General features: G+C 41.7%; 1 protein-coding gene across 13 annotated transcripts in view; it reads left to right on the top strand.

The window, feature by feature from the left end:
- The window catches only part of Enpp2 (ectonucleotide pyrophosphatase/phosphodiesterase 2), a 113889-nt gene that overhangs the window by 84080 nt on the left and 11597 nt on the right, over window positions 1-18212 (top strand). For 4 of the 13 annotated variants that reach the window (NM_001285994.2, XM_011245510.3, XM_006520593.3 and 1 more), the window contains 7 exons: window positions 1950-1981; window positions 2671-2798; window positions 4639-4726; window positions 4885-4972; window positions 6028-6212; window positions 8616-8667; window positions 17288-17362. In NM_001285994.2, coding sequence (NP_001272923.1) covers window positions 1950-1981; window positions 2671-2798; window positions 4639-4726; window positions 4885-4972; window positions 6028-6212; window positions 8616-8667; window positions 17288-17362 — 648 coding nt within the window. The remainder of the gene's footprint in view (window positions 1-1949; window positions 1982-2670; window positions 2799-4638; window positions 4727-4884; window positions 4973-6027; window positions 6213-8615; window positions 8668-17287; window positions 17363-18212) is intronic. The other 9 variants (NM_015744.4, NM_001136077.3, XM_017316505.2 and 6 more) reach the window with 3 other exon arrangements.

Raw genomic sequence — 18212 nt, 5'->3', positions numbered from 1 at the left:
TGCCATTATCTTTATAGACAGTAGAAGTTAAAGGCAGAGAGAGGGTTGAAGGAGCTAGCTCAGAGGGTGACGGTCGGTGGCAGAGCTACGATTTGACCCGTGATTTGCTGATCCTGAAAAAAAAAAACCCTTAAATTGGATTCACTTACTGTGTTCCTAGGTATGTGGGTAAGCACAGATGCACAACAGTGCCATGTGTCGCAACACATGTGTGGAGGTGTAAGGAAAACCTGTGGGAGTTAGTCTGTTCCTTCCACTACGTTGGTTCTGGGAAGGAAACTCAGGTTGTCAGGCATGGTGACAAGCACGTTGCTGGCTGAAGCAACTGGCCACCCTTTATCAGCTTCTTTTCCTCATTCACAATAGCCTGGGTTCAGGAAATGATGAGTTTAGACTTGAAGGATTGTTGTCTCATACAAATGCCTTTGGTGTTTCCTAAGAATTCTCTGTGAAGTGTCTGTGGATGAAGTTGCCCCGTGTTTTTGATTTCTCTACATCAGCAGTTCTCAACCTGTGGGTTGCTACCCCTTTGTCATGCATCCATCTCCAAAAATATTTACATTATGATTCACAACAGTGGCAAAATTACAGTTATGAAGTAGCAATGAAAATAATTTTATGGTTGGGAGGTCATGACATGGGGAACTGTATTAAAGGGTCACAGCATTAGGAAGGTTGAGAACTGCTCTAAACTATCAAAAGACATGGATTTATTCTGTTTAGCCCCTGTGAAGACTGTTTCACAAGGCCAAAGCGTGTAGAGTTCAGAACATGGCTGGATCAGTGAGACTGTGGACCGTGCTCCAGCGTGCAAGCCCCCTTACCTTCTAAATCTAATTGGCTGATTGAAGATTCTGATCATCCTGTTATCATTATGAATGAATGATCACAGAAGTACCTCTCAAAGCTCTTTGAGAGAAATGGGTGCACAGCATGGACTCAAATATTATTGTCATGATCGCTTGCTTGCTGCCCATTAGATGCAGCCACGAAAATTTAGGTAGAATATCAACAAATGCTTATTATTGTTTTTGAGCAGATGTGTTTATGTAGTACTTACTAAGCACCAATCCCCGGGGACCAGAGCAGTGAATCTCTCTCTCTCTCTCTCTCTCTCTCTCTCTCTCTCTCTCTCACACACACACACACACACACACACACACAGAGTCTCCTCTGAATATTGCTCTTCCCTTTTTCCTGATTCTATAATGACATACTGAAGTGCCCTTTTACTTTTGCAAACAAACAGCCTACAATCTCATTTTCCATACAATCCCCACAGAGGGCCACCTTGACAGTAAGATCCAGGATGCATACAGCTTTCATTCCGTACTTTAGTCTAGTTCTGAGTGTAGGCTGAAATAGTCTTTGTCTCCTGGCAGTAAACACACACACACACACACACACACACACACACACACACACACACGGCTACACACATGTGAGCCTACAGCTGCAGAGGAGTGTTCACCTATGTAATTAGACCTGTGATATCACCACAGAAACTGCGTATGTGCTGCATTAGAATCTCATCTCACCGTGATTGGTTCCTTGTTCCAGAGCATTGCAGGGGAACAGGAGGGGATGATAAAAGACCCTTAAAGATGGCCAGATCAGTTCCTGGCATGAAACTGTCAGTAAATTCATGTGAGGGCTGCACAGGGATCTGTTTGGGAAAATTTGAAGCCCGTTACCAAGCAGTACCCTTGAGCTTTGGAAGACGACTTCCTTTCTAGACCAGCAGGCCAGCATCATACGTTGCAAGAGCTGTGGGCTTTGTTCCACTGGTTTAGCTACTCCTGTTATTAGAATACGAGACACTTACACCCAATTACACATCTGTTCAAAATGACACTCAAAGGGGTGGAAGTATCAAGTCTCTGTTAAAAACAAAAAATCACTTTTCTCTGTGATTGTGTTTTGAAATCTTTTTCCCTTTCTCTGCACAGATGACCCTAAAGCCATTATTGCTAACCTCACGGTAAGTGTTGCAAGGCCTCTGCCCTTGGAGCAGCTTCGATACGCTCACCTGCCCATGTTTGCCTTCCTGGTGGGTGGTTAGGAACATTTTCCTCACTGACCTGCAGTCCCGTGTATTTGTTTCTCCTAAGCTTTCAAAACTTCTGGACCGAGGTCAGCTGAAGACTCCCCAATGGTCTTGGCGATGATCCAAACTGAGGCTTTGTTCTTCTTATTAAGCCGAGCAGTATTTGCTCATGATTAATCAAATCTTGACTTACTCTCAAACAGATCTGCCCCCATCTTCTACTTCCCCTGGTCCCAGATAGAGACTTCAAAGCCCTTGAGCTTATCATCAGATAGGCCTGCACATGTCTACCCCTCTCCTTTCACCGTGCCTCCCACTCCTTGATTTGAAGCAGTTGGGAAAGACCTTGAGTTTTAAACTGCCTTCAGTCTTGGGCTCAAGAGTCAGTAATTAAGAATTCCTCCCCCTTCTGATAGCCTATGACTTATTTCTAAAGTTGTCTAACTCCCTAGGAACCTGTATGCTTTTAGCATACATTATGTAATAAGGGCTAACACGTTCCATTTGTTTAGTAACCATCCTTTTGTTGGGCTAGCATGGTTTTCAAGAGACAGCCTGGGATTTTTTTTTTCTTTTTGGTAGAAAACCTCCCTCCATAAGACCAATATTCACTTATATTTCAGTGTAAAAAACCAGATCAGCACTTTAAGCCTTACATGAAACAGCACCTTCCCAAACGTTTGCACTATGCCAACAATCGGAGAATCGAGGATCTCCATTTATTGGTGGAACGCAGATGGCATGTTGCAAGGTAACAAGGGGAACCTGTCTCTCTTTGTCTTTGCAAGTGCTTATTTGGCACCTGGAAATCCTTTAAGATTCTTGGTCATTACTAAGAGAAATCTGGGCTGGAAATCTCATTGTTTAAATGGTGTGTGTGTGTGTGTGTGTGTGTGTGTGTGTGTGTGTGTGTATGTGTGTGTCTGTGTAGTAGATAACTAATGAGAATAGAAAGAACTTTATCTCTAGTTCCTGGGTCTTCTTTTAGTTTCTCATGCATCACTGTGCACAAGTTTTATGGCAATATTCTCGTCTCTATCTTTTATCCCTTGAGCAACTTGAAATACAGGTAGGGTGTTGCTGAGGTGGTCCTGGTTGATGTGATTGCAGTGTTTGTGGAAGGCCCCTGGAAGTGTTAATCTCAAAACCTCTGTTGGTGTGGACATGCTTCACATCGCTCAAAACCCAACTGGTGTTTGCCTCCATCAAAAGTCTCTTCCAGATCAGGAGACCACCCTTTCCTTTGGAGTCTGCTGTAGAGCATGTCTGGGGGCTTTGCCACTTCTACAGAGTCAGCTGCCACAAATTTAGTCATTTTTTTACATAGACCTGGAAGTAGTGTTTTCTCACTCATTCTTGTTCTAACTTCGATTACAAGATAAGTGTGATGAATATGCCTGTAGTACTAATTGAATAAGTCGATGTGCTCTTGAGCTGGTCAATAGTTTATAATAGTTAATAGCTAAGCATGAGAAGATCATGAAAACGGTGGTTCCCTAGAAACTCGTCACTAGAAAACAGACGCGCACACAGCATGTAATCTCTTACAGTAACTGTAAAAGAACAAAAGAATGATATGAAACTCAGAAATTATTGGAACCACATAGAATAGACTAAAATTTATGTAGAATTGTTTCATAAGAGACATGCCCTAAATAGCTTGGCTGACTATGTCCTCTGCAGGACCTTAAATGCTGGGGGCACCAAGGAACAGAAAAAAAAAAACTTGGTGAAGTTGTCTAGTTTATATAAAAAAGTCTATTTTGGAGCAGAAGTTAAGTGAGAGATGATAGTAGTTGAGCAATTTAGTGAAGAGCAAACGCAGGTATTAAATCCTTTGAAGTTCAGGTTGCGGAGTTATTATACATACATATGTGTAATATATTTACATACACATTACTATCCTAGGTCTAAGTTACTCTTGGGTAGAAACCAATTTGTTAGATTTCTTTATTTTTCCCCAAGTGCTATTCTTCAGTAATATGGGCCCTGCCTGTACTTAGGCAATACTTAATAACACACTTAGGTAATGGGGTCTTTCTGTCACAAAGTTAAGAGTAAATGATCCTGATGTCTTGCAAGCAATATTTTCATTTCCTCCCTACTTCTAAACAGATTTTCTAGGTAAGGCCCGGCTTTTATTAACTATGCTATGGTTAGTGTTAAATTGATCATGTCATGAACTCTGATTTTTCTTTTCCTACCAGGTAAGTTTACCTACAAACATTTTTTATAGAATGCAGAGCTCCACGAACTGATTCAACATTGCGTATTTTTAAATGCCTCCTGTGTTTTGGGACTGAGCTTGGTGATCACATAGCGGGGAGAGATATTTTGTTAAGTCCAAGCATGAGACATAGAGAGACTTTGACTTCTTTTCAAAACCTCCCCTTTAACCTGGGGTAATAAGCAAAGCCATGGCACCAAAGAAATGAACAGACGTCCCTTGTCATTGCCATGGGAATGATGTAATCAAAACAGAGACACTTGGCTTCAGATTTTTTCAGGGATCCTATGTACTTCCAAATTTGCTTTCTATCAGCTTGCTTTGGGGCAGAATCCTAACAGATCATAAAATCGTTTTCACGTAGGAAACCTTTGGACGTTTATAAGAAGCCGTCAGGAAAATGTTTTTTCCAGGGTGACCACGGCTTTGATAACAAGGTCAATAGCATGCAGGTATGTCTACAAAACTGAACTAAATATGAGTTTCATAATTCTCTGGAGGGGATGGAAATCATGGGATTTGTGAAGCTGTAGGATGTTCCGACACAGAAGAGATGCTGTTCATGGAAGCAGAAATGGTTAACTGTATTTCTTTTCTTTTCTTTTGGAAGACTGTTTTTGTAGGTTATGGCCCAACTTTTAAGTACAGGACTAAAGTGCCTCCATTTGAAAACATTGAACTTTATAATGTTATGTGCGGTAAGTCACTTGTTCAATCAAACCCGGTGAAACTTTTGGTCAGTGAATTTCCTTACAGCTAGAGAAAGAAATGAGGTGTCTATTTTCTAAGACCTCTCCCTAAAAAGAAAAAAAAAAGTAACTTGCCCATTGGTTCAAAGGACAGAATGTCACCCCCTTCTAAGGCTTCTTTGTGTTCCTTCAACAGTTGACTAATGGGGAGTTTTCATAGTGTTGGTGTTGGCAGCCTTTGGCTGATCTAACATAGCATTACAGTTTGACACCGTTGGTCGGAGACACGATGAAGCAAGAGTTCCACGCAGACAGAGCGTTCTCCGACCTCCCTCTCTTACATTGCAGCCCAGTGAAAAATTTGCCAGCTTGCATCCCAGCCAGCTATTTATGTGCTCCTAATTATTTTTCTTCCTTGGGCTTCTCATTGCTGAATGAGGACAGCTTTTCCTATTTAGTAAGGGAGTGCCAGTCTGGTGGTTAGAGGGGGAGTCTGAAAGTCGGGTCTCCTGGGTTCTTTTCCCAGGTTGGCTGCTAGCTCTTCACTGTCCTGTCTCTCAGCTTAGGCAAGTCACTGTGTGCCCACTTGGCAACCATTCAGTTGCTGTGAAATCACCCCGTTTATCCCTTGGTGGCCCATCAAGGCTCATCACCAAAGCCTCTTCTTGTCCCCACACTTTTGTGGAGTGCATTGAAGGGCAGGCTGTGGGTATTTATTGATTATGTCTTATTTCAAAATTTGGTTTTTGAAAGTCTTGAAGAAGTCCAGAAGGACAGTGGTCCCAACATTGTCACACACACGTTCCTTCACTCCAGTTTTTTTGGGATGCCTTATTCATGCGCTTGCAGTGAAGAGAAGTGTTATTTCAAGAAGTGTTAGCAGGGCATTGTGAGGTTAGAATGGTTTAGGAGATGTGCAAGGAATGGCTGACGTAATTTAGTTTGTTCTCTTGTGATTTGTGTTCAATATTTATAGGCTCTTGGAAGGTGAAGGGTTTTGATTCTTATCATATCTCATCAGAGAACAAATAAGAAACACTGCATTCTTTTTTTTTCCCTATCAGATCTCCTAGGCTTGAAGCCAGCTCCCAATAATGGAACACATGGAAGTTTGAATCACCTGCTACGCACAAATACCTTTAGGCCAACCCTACCAGAGGAAGTCAGCAGACCCAATTACCCAGGGATTATGTACCTTCAGTCTGATTTTGACCTGGGCTGCACCTGTGATGATAAGGTAGAGCCAAAGGTAGAGATAATCTTTCTGCTTTATCATTGGAAATGTCTGTTTGGTGTATAAAGCATTGTTCAGTAGAACTGTCTCTGATACTAGAGTTGATTTTTGACTCCGACATCTAAAATGGAGCCAGTGACTGAGTATGACTGAGGGTAAAAAAATTTCACTTTATTGTTGTAAATTTAAGTTTAGTATGCTGAATAAGGTTCGTGACTATCATCTTAGACAGTTCAGGTCTGGAGAATGAAGGAGCAAGAATGTTATTTTTCTGAATTCACAATATATAGTCAGAAGCTGGGTCTTTTACGCAATTGTGAATTTCCAGTGATTCATGGTGAGCCGTGAATAATATCAGTGATTGGTTTATAGGTAGCTATGTCAAAGTGGTTTTGAAAGACACTTGAAATGTTAAGGGATTCCAGAGAACTATTTGCAAAACCTGGGCAGGGAAGAAGGGTATCAGTGGGAAATGGGAACTGCTCTGGGGCCTTGCAAGGCCTAAAAGGTGAGGGCAGGTAGAAAATCACTGGGGAGATTGAGAGGAGTGAGGGAGGGAGGAAGGGAGGATGGAAGAGAGAACTGTGCTTGTTAGAAGACTGAAGCCTGAACATTGTGGCTGGTGATCTGGAAGCAGAGCACTCCAGGCTCTACTGCCTCTACTCGGCTCCCACTGCCTTCCATGGTAGAGCCTGACTGTAAGCCAAAGGACAAGGATATTCTTTACTGCAGTCCCTGAAAGTCACCTTTCTAGGTGAGCAGGGTGAGGAAGGTACAGGATGGGTGTCCTTGAAACCACACCACTGCTCGTTTTAGATACAAAACAACAACACAACACAAAACAACAAAACAAAACTCCAAAGTATTAAGCAATAACTTGCTTATTGATTTGTTTTTTAAGTTAAGATTTTTACATCTACCAACCAGTGCTCCTATTAGCAGAAATGAACCAATGTTTCCACAGAACTGAAAAGATGCTTGTGCAAAGCAAAGGTGTCTGTTCATTTTTATATGCTGTTTAATTATAGGTAAAAGGATGATTTTTTTTCTTAGCCTCAGAAAAGTGGATAATAATTTTCCTATTGCACAGTCTCTTTTTCTTACCATTTGTCCCCTCCCAGGATTCTGTGGGGGCATAGGAGCCACAGTTTGGTAGGTTCTAGAGAGAACACATTTCCCCTTCCTCTACCTTTCTGCATTCATCTTCTTCCTACCTTTGCTCTTGATAAGAACCTGAGAGGCTAATGAGTGAAGAGGAGGCAACTCAGAAGCTGGGGTGTGAGGCTGCTCAAACCAATAAAAACCAACTTACTAAGAGGATGGCAAATAGATTTAGAGGACTGCATAGTTACTGTCTATATGTATAGACCTCTAGTATAGACGTATTTTGAGCATATTATTTTGAATATACTGACCAAGTATATTACATAAATTTTGCATTAAAAGATTTCTCAAAACATCTAGTTTCTTTCCCTCCCCATCTTTCTTTTTTAGCTTCGTCTACAACATAGTATTAATGGTATTCTGAAAGTAGTGTGCAATTCTCATGCCTGACTTTGTATTTTTAACCTTTTGTGTGTATATATATGTACTATATATATATGTATACACACACACACACACACATATCTTAATGCATCTCAAAGTAACCTATGGTATAATTTTGCCTATGGGAGATTTTAATGTGGCTGCTGTTGTAGGCTCTGGATCATGTGATTGTGTTTAATCATGTGATTAATCATTTCTGAGATAAGATACATTTTTGTGTATTACTATATAAAGCTGTAGCTCACATTTCTTATGGTAATTAGTTTCCTTTGATTTATATAGATAGATCATACTGCTTTTATACATCTTATTGTCTAAGAACATTGGTAATTTTCAATTAGCTTTACAGTAATTCAGTGGACATTATTGTATATGAGGTTTTATCATTAATGCTCGAGAGTCTCAATGATAGGTGATAGGTGCAGGTGCTGAGCAGTGGCTTTCAGAAGTATTGACTGTTTGGATTTGGTAAAATGCACTTTTATATATCTGTTATATATCTGTTTGGTGGATCATTTTAGTGTAGACAGGAATTAATCTGAGATATGGGGCACTACTGCACTACTTTCTATGTATGTGCCCCAAATAGCCATCCTTAACCAACCTGGGAAGCTATGGAGATTGCAGTCTTAAGGGAAGGGAACTGGGTCAGTGGGAGACTAATGAAGGTGCTCTCAGACATATAGGTCAAGTTTAGCATGCAAATGTGAGATAAAACAGCAGCCCGCCCCAGGAATGTTTGCCAGTTGACAGACACTGGGGCTTTCTTTGGGATTTAGCAAGATGCTAAGTAGAAAGAAGGGAAAAGGAAACAAAAGGAATTTCTCTGATTTGATTTCTTTCCTTTTCTGTTTTTTTTTTCATGCGAAGAACAAATTGGAAGAACTAAATAAACGCCTTCATACCAAAGGATCTACAGAAGGTAAGGGAGCATTTAACAACCAGTAAGGCTTGACTTCCAGTCTCTGAAAATTGATCCGTAGACTGGAACTGAAGAGATGGCTTGCTGTTCTTCCAGAAGATCTGGGTTCTATCCCAAGCACCCACATGGCAATCACAACCAGCTCTAGTTCTAGGAAACCTGATGCCCTCTTCTGGTCTCTGTGGTCACCAAGCATGCACGTGGTTGGAAGACATACATGCAGGTCAAATAACCATACACATCAAACAAAACAAAAACAAACAAAAATCAAAGACTTTCTATTTCTTATATGATGAGCACAATATTTTTAAAATTTTCTATATGTATAGCAAATTGATTTTTATCTCTATGCACACAATGTGCCAGCTATCTTGGGGGAAATTCTCTAAGTGTTTTGATTTCGTTTAATATCATTAAAGCTCTAAGAAAAAGGAAACACATCTACTGGGTATCTGATGGGTCACAAGTGAAGGTGCTAACGGGGCCTTCTTTGGTGGGAATGGTTGTCATAGTGATAAAATATTAGCTCCTGGTGCTTATCCCAAAGCTGATCTGCCTGAGTAGATCTGCTGATCTCTGGGGAAGTAGTAGTGGAGAGAGGTGCCTAGAGGAAATCAGAGGTTTTCCATCACACTCAGAGTTATCTCCACCCCGACCCAGTCTCCTCTTATTTTCTATCTGACAATAGCAAGCACATGATAGTAAACTTGTGCTATGACAAAAACCAAACAGAAGACAAGCCAACCAAGAATCCCAATGATATCTACCACGGAAGAAAAACACATGTCTTATTCACATTTTAGTATGTGGAATGTAGGCTTAGTGCAGTCTCCTACGATTATTGTGGACTCTACACTGAAGAGTTGTCCCTTATGGGACATGCCATGCTCACAGCAGCACACAGAACTATGTACTAGATATCAGCACACAAGTGACCTCACTTATCTTCACAGCTCACCAGCCCAAATCAGACTCCTGATACTGATGAGGTAGAGAGTATAGTCTTTCCCCTGGGATGCTATCCTATAGGTCAGATGACTGCAATTTAAGACAGAAAATAATTAGGAGCAATAAGACAGTCTATCAGGCAAACTCCTTCTTTTGAATAATTTTATCCTTTTTTTTTTTTTTTTGAGACAGCCTCTCAAAAAAAAAAATAGCTTTGGTTGTTCTTGAACTCACTATATAGACCATGCTGACTTTGAACTTAACTGAGAGTCACTTGCTTCTGCATCCTGAGTGCTGGGATCAAAGGCATATGCCACCATGCCTAGCTCTTCCTTTTGATTTTGAAGTTCTGGAACTTTAGAAGAAGAGCGAGTAGGAAGCTGCTCTGAAGGTTTTCTACAGTAGACCGGGTGACTTTCTGAGACAAAAGGGGATGAATTAAAGAAGCAGATAGAACATCACATCACAGCAGCCCCTCACTGTGTGCTAAAGATGCACACATATCCCCCACGGCTATCACCGCAGCCGTCAGTTTCCATGTGGTCCTGTTTATCGGATGTGTGTTTCCCATCTGACTAAGCAGAGGTTGAGGAAGGAAGGCAGCAGCAGGTTTTATTTACTTGCCTTGCTTCCTTTTCTATAAAAGAGTTTCATCTTTCTTCCTTTTCTGTATTGCCACCCTCCCCCCTTTCCCTTTGATCACAGACACACAGGCCTCCTGGCATGTAATTGGAGAACACAGTATTAAAGGTGGGGCTTTGTTGGTGGAAGCTTTATGTATCTCCCACAAACTCTTTGAGCGACTTGAAAGTTTGGCGCCTAACTTTTATTAGTGTACTGTAGTATCATCATAAATGAACAAGAGCAACAACGAAAGGCAAGTTCCCAGGGTGGTGGTGTAGGGAGTCTCACAGAAATAGCACCAAGATGCTCTGTAAAAATGGCTGTTAGGTTGCTCATTCTGACTGCTCTCTGTGGACTCTTGTACATTTGCTGGGTTAAATCCTGGCTGTTCTTGTTCCTAAAACATTTCCACCTGCCTTGCAATTTCTGCTCTGCTGGTGAGTAAGTATTATGCCCACGTGAGAAAGTCACTCCTGTAACCTAGCACAGACCCCCATGCATTAAAGAAAGAGACCTTGTCCTGGTGAATCTGTGGCTGCCAGGGCTAGAAGGAGCTGTAGTTAGCAACATTACTTTGTTCAAGGCTGTTCATGTCATACATGTATCATGGAAGGGTCTTCATGCGGGCGTTTTTGTAGAGGGAAACCGTATGACCTTTTTTACTGTTTGTTGGGCCTTAGCTAGGACTGACTCTTGTGTGTTTGAAGCAGCACAACCCACCATCGATGGTTTTTAACCTGTGGCTTCAAAAGGACAGCAGTAAATATTAGAGGGTAATCATGGCCGCTGCATTAGTTAGCTTTATGTCGACTGAAGAATGCCTATCAGATCCAATTTGAGTCAGCAAGATTTATTCTGGCTCATGGTTTCAGTCCATCCTGAGAGGGAAGGCATGGCAGAACACTACCAGTTCGTGGGAGTGGCAAAAGCATGTGGCAGAGGTAGCTTTGAGCGAAGCTGGAACCAGGGCCCTGGCTATCTATCACCTTCAAAGGCCTGCTCCTAGTCACTCACTTCTGCCAGTCAGATGCCCAATTCCTACAGGTTCCTCAGCCTCCTAATGTAGTACCAACAGCTAGGGAAGGCATTCAAATGCCAGCCTGTGGGGAACATTTTCAGACTCAATTCATGGCAGTAGCCATGCCTTGGGTCTGTTCATGGCCTATGGGACCAACCCTTAAGGACATGAGACACCTGAAATAATGTTATACTTTGTGAATCCATGTCCTTGGTTAGATTCTGGGATTTGTGTAAATATCAGTGTTTCTTTTTCTGTGTCTCTTGAATTCCATGCCTATCACTTTATCAGTTCTATCTCATTCATTTCTATCACAGCAAGGCAGGATGTTCTGGGTCTGAGTACTTTACATAGTATGCGTTCAGGCTCCTATTCAAAATATCCCAGTGTTGGCTAGAGTAGAACCCTGTGAATACAAATTGTGTGTGTGATTGTATGCATGTGTGTGTGTATGTATGTGCACATTCATTATATTTAGAGTAACTATGTTGACTTTCTGACTTTACATATGTATTGAGCCTTATAGGGCTAATAATCTATAGGCAGATGTAAGGTGTTTCTGGTTCTGGTTATTAGTTTAAAGTAGAGATACAGGTCATTGATATTTTATACACTGAGTCACATGTAATATTGAAGTATTTCTCTGTCACTGTTTTCTTGTCCTACACTATGAAATAAGCCAGATGTTTATGCAAAGCACACGTGAAAGCTGCATATTCCAGTCATGAAACAGCCTGGAGTCTATTTGAGGTTTAAAAAAGTATTAAATTAGTCTTATGTGGTGTTTTGCTACCAATATTTACATTGTTATACAATCAAGGCCTGTGTAAAATAAACAGGAGGAAAATCATGAGCTTCCAAATTGGTTTGCTGAAGTTATACTACTTCAAGGTAGGTGGCAAATTCTAGATCTGTGTTGCATAATGGCTGCTGGTTTTTGGTCACAAATAGCTGCTATAGTGGCAGACTTGCTATGCAATGACAATTCATTTCCTTGTGACAATGACTCTGCAGATGAAGGAATGAATGGCATGGAAAACGGAGATGTTCTCCACAGGCAGCTCTGGCATTGTAGGCAGAAGGGGAAGAACCATACCAGTTACTTTCACCTTAGTCTTTAGTCCATTGCTACAAAATACTTTGCATTTTTTAAAGCAAAGACTTGTGGTCACCTTTGTATAAAAAGGAACTCACATGATGTATGTTTGGCACTTTACATATCATATGAAGTTAATTTATATAAAAAAATGACAGTAATTTTTGCTAACTGGGTAGAGGAATCCCAACTACTGTTGGGAGATATCTGAGGCCTTCCTTTTGGAATCCTGAAATGTTTCCTGTCTCTTTTAGTTTGTGAAGACTCTAGGATGTTAAAGAAGGAAGGTAGCATGCTTGCTGTTCTCAGGATAGCTGTGTCTGTGCTGTGCCATGGCAAGCACATGGATAGTAACTAGCACTGAAATTGCTTATGATTTATAGTCGAATTCAAGATACTGATGATAGACACTAACTTTTACCTATCGGTGTTCTTTGCTGATATTGAAGCTGAGCGTGGACCCTCTACTGTTCAGCTATAGCTATAGCCATGGCTGCTTTGGGTGAACATTGAAGTTGGCATTTTATGGTCTTTGTTTCTCAATGATGTAACATTTTTGAAAGATGGAAGACATTGGGAGGTTAACTGGTAAGAGTTACAGAGATCAGCAGAGCTGAGCTGAGATTTGACGTGAGCTGGTGTTTTGTTTTTGTTTTTTGTTTGTTTTTGTTTTTATGTCTAAGAATGCAGCTGGGGGTTGTTAGGAGAGACTGTATCAGGCCGCAGCTGTTTCTGAAATGCTGATCGATGCTTTGATGCAAACTCTTGTCTTCACTGGAGATTCCCAATGGAGATACCTTGGCACTGCTCTGGTGGAGCTTAGGAAAAGTTGACCCTTCATTCTAATACAACCTTCAATAGAATGATACAGCAGGCAGCCTCTCACTGGAGATTACCCCAAAGACTAGGGAGGCGAATTCTGCACTTGGGGCCTAGATTTGGGATGGGCCACACATGCAGCTTTACTTCATCAGTAAAGTAGAGGTGATCCGGATGAGTCCACTCTGTCTCAAAATTCTGTTAGTCAGGCCACATGTAGAATTCCAAGTATTTTTTTTTTTAAAAAGACTTGTTTGTTAACTGATTACCAAGTAGACATGTGATTGGTATCATTGGAGACAGACTATCTAACACAGATTAAGCCTCTGTCTTCGTAGGATTGCTGTTCTGTTGCAAGATTTAGCAAGCAGTTAAACTCCAACAGAATGCTTTAATGGTGGAATTGGAAGCACAAGGTAGAGGCTGAAAAGGCAGTGGCTGACAATAGGTGCTCAATGGCAGTGACTGACAATAGGTGCTCAATGGCAGTGGCTGACAATAGGTGCTCAATGGCAGTGACTGACAATAGGTGCTCAATGGCAGTGACTGACAATAGGTGCTCAATGGCAGTGACTGACAATAGGTGTTCAATGGCAGTGACTGACAATAGGTGCTCAATGGCAGTGACTTAACAATAGGTGCTCATTGGCAGTGGCTGACAATAGGTGCTCAATGGCAGTGACTGACAATAGGTGCTCAATGGCAGTGACTGACTGACAATAGGTGCTCGTAAGGACTCGGGAAAGGGAAAGGCATTAACATTTTTTTTTTTTTTGGTAGAGATTTTGTGGTAAGGTTTAAGGGTATGTTATTGTGGGAGTGAATGTTTAAGCAAACAAAACGGGAGAAGGATTTTCATGTGGCTCCAAGTCCATCTGCTAGAGTATGAATCAGGAAGCAGGAGGGGGAGGGGGGGAGAAGAAACACAAACTCGAGTCTGCATGACTAAACTCTGGAAGACAAAAAGAGTGAATTCTGGGGAAGTCCACACCACTTAAAAAGCTTCGTCTCACGCTCTTTTGCCAAATGTGGTATGTGGAGGGGAACTCTGGCATACACTAAAATGCCAGAGACTCTACTGTAAACACGGAGCTTGGGTGTGGAAGGAAGGCTGTGTCTGGAACTCTGTGTAGTAGGAGCTCAGCCTGGGAAGACATAGAATCCACTAGATCCACACCAGGGAGTCAGAAGAAGGATCTAGGGAGACACCTCACTTGTATGGTGTCTGCCACACAAGCATCAGAACCTGAGTCTGGACACCTAGCATCCATGTTAAGAAACTAGGCCTGGCATGCTTTTGTTACCTCCACCCGTACTCCCCACTCCCCACTCCCCACGCACTGGTGGGGAGGAGATAGATTCACCTCTAGATCTTACTGGCAGTCAGTCAATCAGTGAACTCCAGATTCTGTGTGAGAACTTATCTTAAAAAACAAACCTGATATCAACCTTTGGACTCTATATGCACGTGCATGCAAGCATGAACAGGTACATACTTACGTTACACACACACACACACACACACACACACAGTATAATCATGAGAGAGGATGCATAAGGGGATGATAAAATGCTTTTGGACAGGTGAAAGTACTTCAAAAGTTCTGTGACATAGTAGGATAACTATAATTGGGCAAATTTAATTAATTGTATATTTTAGTACTACTAACAGAGAAAATCTTGAGTGTCTCAACACAAACACACACACAAAACCATTCATATTTAAGCTGACTACTATCCCAATTAAACTGATCTGACCATTATACATTTTATATTGGAATTGGGCCACATAAATACATACAACAATTGTGCCCATGAAAATTTTCTAAAAAAAAAAATTAAAATTAGGTATTTTAAAATGTCAACACTTTCCATAGATTAGAAATCAAAGTAGGGAAAATTAAAAATGAAACCCGAAGAGTGAGTTGCAGAAACAGAGCTTGTGGGCTGTCCTTCAGACAAATATCGTAGCATGTGTGAAGACTGAAAGTCAAGTCTTTTCTGTGGTCTGAGTAGGAACATTTTGTTAAAGAGAAATGCAATGTGTGTTAAAGAGAAATACAACACGTGGTTCCCCCAGGACATCCAAGACTAACAGAACCAGGCTGTGACTGGACATGTGATTCACAGACACAATGATAAAGCAAAACCTACATCTTGACTCTGAATCTCAAAATTTATTTTTCCTACTGCAAAGATGATTTTTTTCTTCTTTCTTGCAAGAATTGGTAAGCTATAAAGGGAGCTGGGTAGATTTCTGGAGAGCCAGATGGGGGCTCATTCGGGAAAGGCTGATGTCATTGTACTTTTTTCTTTAACAATTGGGGGGGAAAAAAAGCAAATGAGATAGTGATATGTTTGTGCTCTGCCTGTGTTCCAGAAACTGCAGTTGTGTCAATAGCTTGAAGCTGTGGAGTTGTTTTCTGAAGCAAACCTAATCTTTGTGTGCTTAGGTGAAGAACTGACAGAGTTGGAGGGGGCCGGGGCTGGGGTCGCCCTGGGGAGGCTCCTCAGGCTGGCCTATCAATCTTGTGTCTCATCTGTCCTTTTCCTCATGTTCCTTCCATCTTGTTGGAACTCTGTGACTATGTTGTTTGTCAGGCACATTTGTTGGTTGTCAACAAATATCCAAGGGTGAGAAATGTAAACTGGTGTGTAGACTACACCACTTTAATATTATTTGCCCTAGAAAGGTCTTTTTTTTTTTTTTCCACGCCAACGTATGCCTAATTTTAACATGTCTTGTCGGTGTTAGCTTCATTCTGTGTGAATACCAGAGTCAGAGCTCAGAGCCTGTGCTGCATGCATGCTGATTATAGATAGCAGGGTTATCGTTGGACTATAAGCTCTTTGAGCACAAGAGCCTTCCGCCATTGTTGCTCAGTATCTCCATTCTCCAGCCCAAGGCCCAGCACAAACAAGAATCTACAACTTTCAATGGAGAGATATGCAAGAGATAAGAAGTGCCAGGATAGGGTCTGGGGAGGTAGCTCAATTAGCAAAGTTGCCGCTGTAAAAGTGTGAGGATCTGGGTTTGTATCCCTGGCATCTAGGTAAAAAAATGGGCGTGGCAGGACTTGCATGTAATCCCAGAACGGTGAGGCAGTCACGGGATGCTCTTTAGGGTTCACTGGTCTGCCATTCTAGCCAAGTCAGTGAGTTCCAGGTTTAGCAAGAGACCCTGTACTAAAAAATAAGGTGGAGAGATAGAGACATGTGGTATTGACTTCTGGCTATGACAGGACACATGCATGCAATCCCCCTCCCCCCATACACCATGAGTACATACTCTAAAAAGGGTGATGGGGAAGAATATAAATTATCACTAGCAGAGAGGAAAGAAGCTGCATGTAACATATAGAATTGTTTACAATAGTCGTGAGCAATACGCTGTAAGCAAAGCAGCCCCCGGGGAAAGCAGAGAGATGGTGGAAGATGCCAAGAAATTCACGAGGTCTGGAGGAAGGAAGAGCCAGAGATTTAGGTTATCTGTATCAGAGTTGGATGGGTGCTCTAAGGAGGGGAGCCACATGTGAAAAGTGGCTGCCCATTGCTGGCCTCCTGATGGAACGGATGAAGGAACAGGCTTCAGTATGAGTCTGGAGAAATACACTGGTATCTTAGTCACTGTGCCATTGCGGAGAAGAGAAAGCATGACCAAGGCAACTCTTATAAAAGAAACATTTAACTGGGGCTGGCTTACAGTGTCAGAGGCTTGGTTCATTATCAACATCCTGGGGAGTGTGACAGCAGGCATGGCAGGCATGGTGCTGGGGAAGTAGGTGAGAACTAAATCCCAATCTATAGACAGGAGAGAGAAGGGGTAAGGGGGAGGGAGAGAATGAGAGAATGAGAGAATGAATGAAGTGAGCCTGCATGTCATGGGCTTTCTCAAAACTCAAAGCCCCACTCCCAGTGATATACTTCCTCCAACAAGCCCAAAGCTCCGAATCCTTCTAATCCTCTCAAATACTGCCACTCCCTGGTGGCTAAGCATGCATATATCTAAGTTTATGGGGGCATTTATATTCAAACCACCACACTTGCTAAGCTTTAAGGCTTAACTGATAAAAAGAGAATACCTTCTCAAAGAATTTTGATACTTCTGCTTCCAGCTGAAACCGGAAAATTCAGAGGCAGCAAACATGAAAACAAGAAAAGCCTTAATGGAAATGTTGAGCCTAGAAAAGGTTTGCTCTGAGTTTGCAAGGAAAATCTGGGTCGGTTTATGGCCCCCAAGTACTATTGCTGGGTTTTGCTGGCTTTGAATTTGCTTATTAGATTTTATTTATTTAATAACATTATGGCACATTTTGATTCTTAGGGGCCGACCCCCAAGTTTGGCAGCTTAACCGAGGCTTCCACATCTACTGCAAGGCTCAGGAAGTCAGACTACCCAGAAGTTGCTTGCGTTGGGATAGTGTGGGCCATTCTGCCGCAAATCAGCACTTCTGCTTGGGAGGGTTCTATGAAATACTGTGTGAACATTTTTTTTTTCTCCCCTGCTTGCATAGAGGGGTTGTACTTTAATTAAAGCAACATGTATATATAATTTAATAAGTGCCTGCCAGAGTTTCTCTAATAAAAATATAGTAAAAGAGGCTTTTATTCTAAATCATTTAGGGAATTGTGAATTTGCTAAGCCTCAGTCTCTAAATATGTGGGCACAGATGGACCCCAGTTTCCATAAATTTATGGAATTTATCCTATCCCAAGTGGGTGAGCCAAGCTCCAGGCTTTTTGGGGGGGGGGTTGAAATAAAGGTTTCAGTACTGAACTCTCATCTTTCACCTCAAAGAGTAAGCAGGGTTTCAGCGACTGTCTTCTTAAAGGAGCCCGACTCCCCATTCAGGGGCCTTACATGAGTGCATTGATAATAATGAGCGTCTCCTCAGTACTGAGGGGCCCTCTTATATACCCTGCTAGTGTTATCTATACATGTTTCTTTAAGTCTATGTCTAAAGATGCAGCTGCTAACCCCTCTCTCTTTATGCTGAAATAATGTGCATTTCAGTTGCAGTTTGCAAGTCACAATAAGAG

The sequence above is a fragment of the Mus musculus genome, chromosome 15, assembly GCF_000001635.26.
Source record: "Mus musculus strain C57BL/6J chromosome 15, GRCm38.p6 C57BL/6J".
NCBI classification, from domain to species: Eukaryota; Metazoa; Chordata; class Mammalia; order Rodentia; family Muridae; genus Mus; species Mus musculus.
This window is presented reverse-complemented; position numbering and strand designations above follow the sequence as displayed.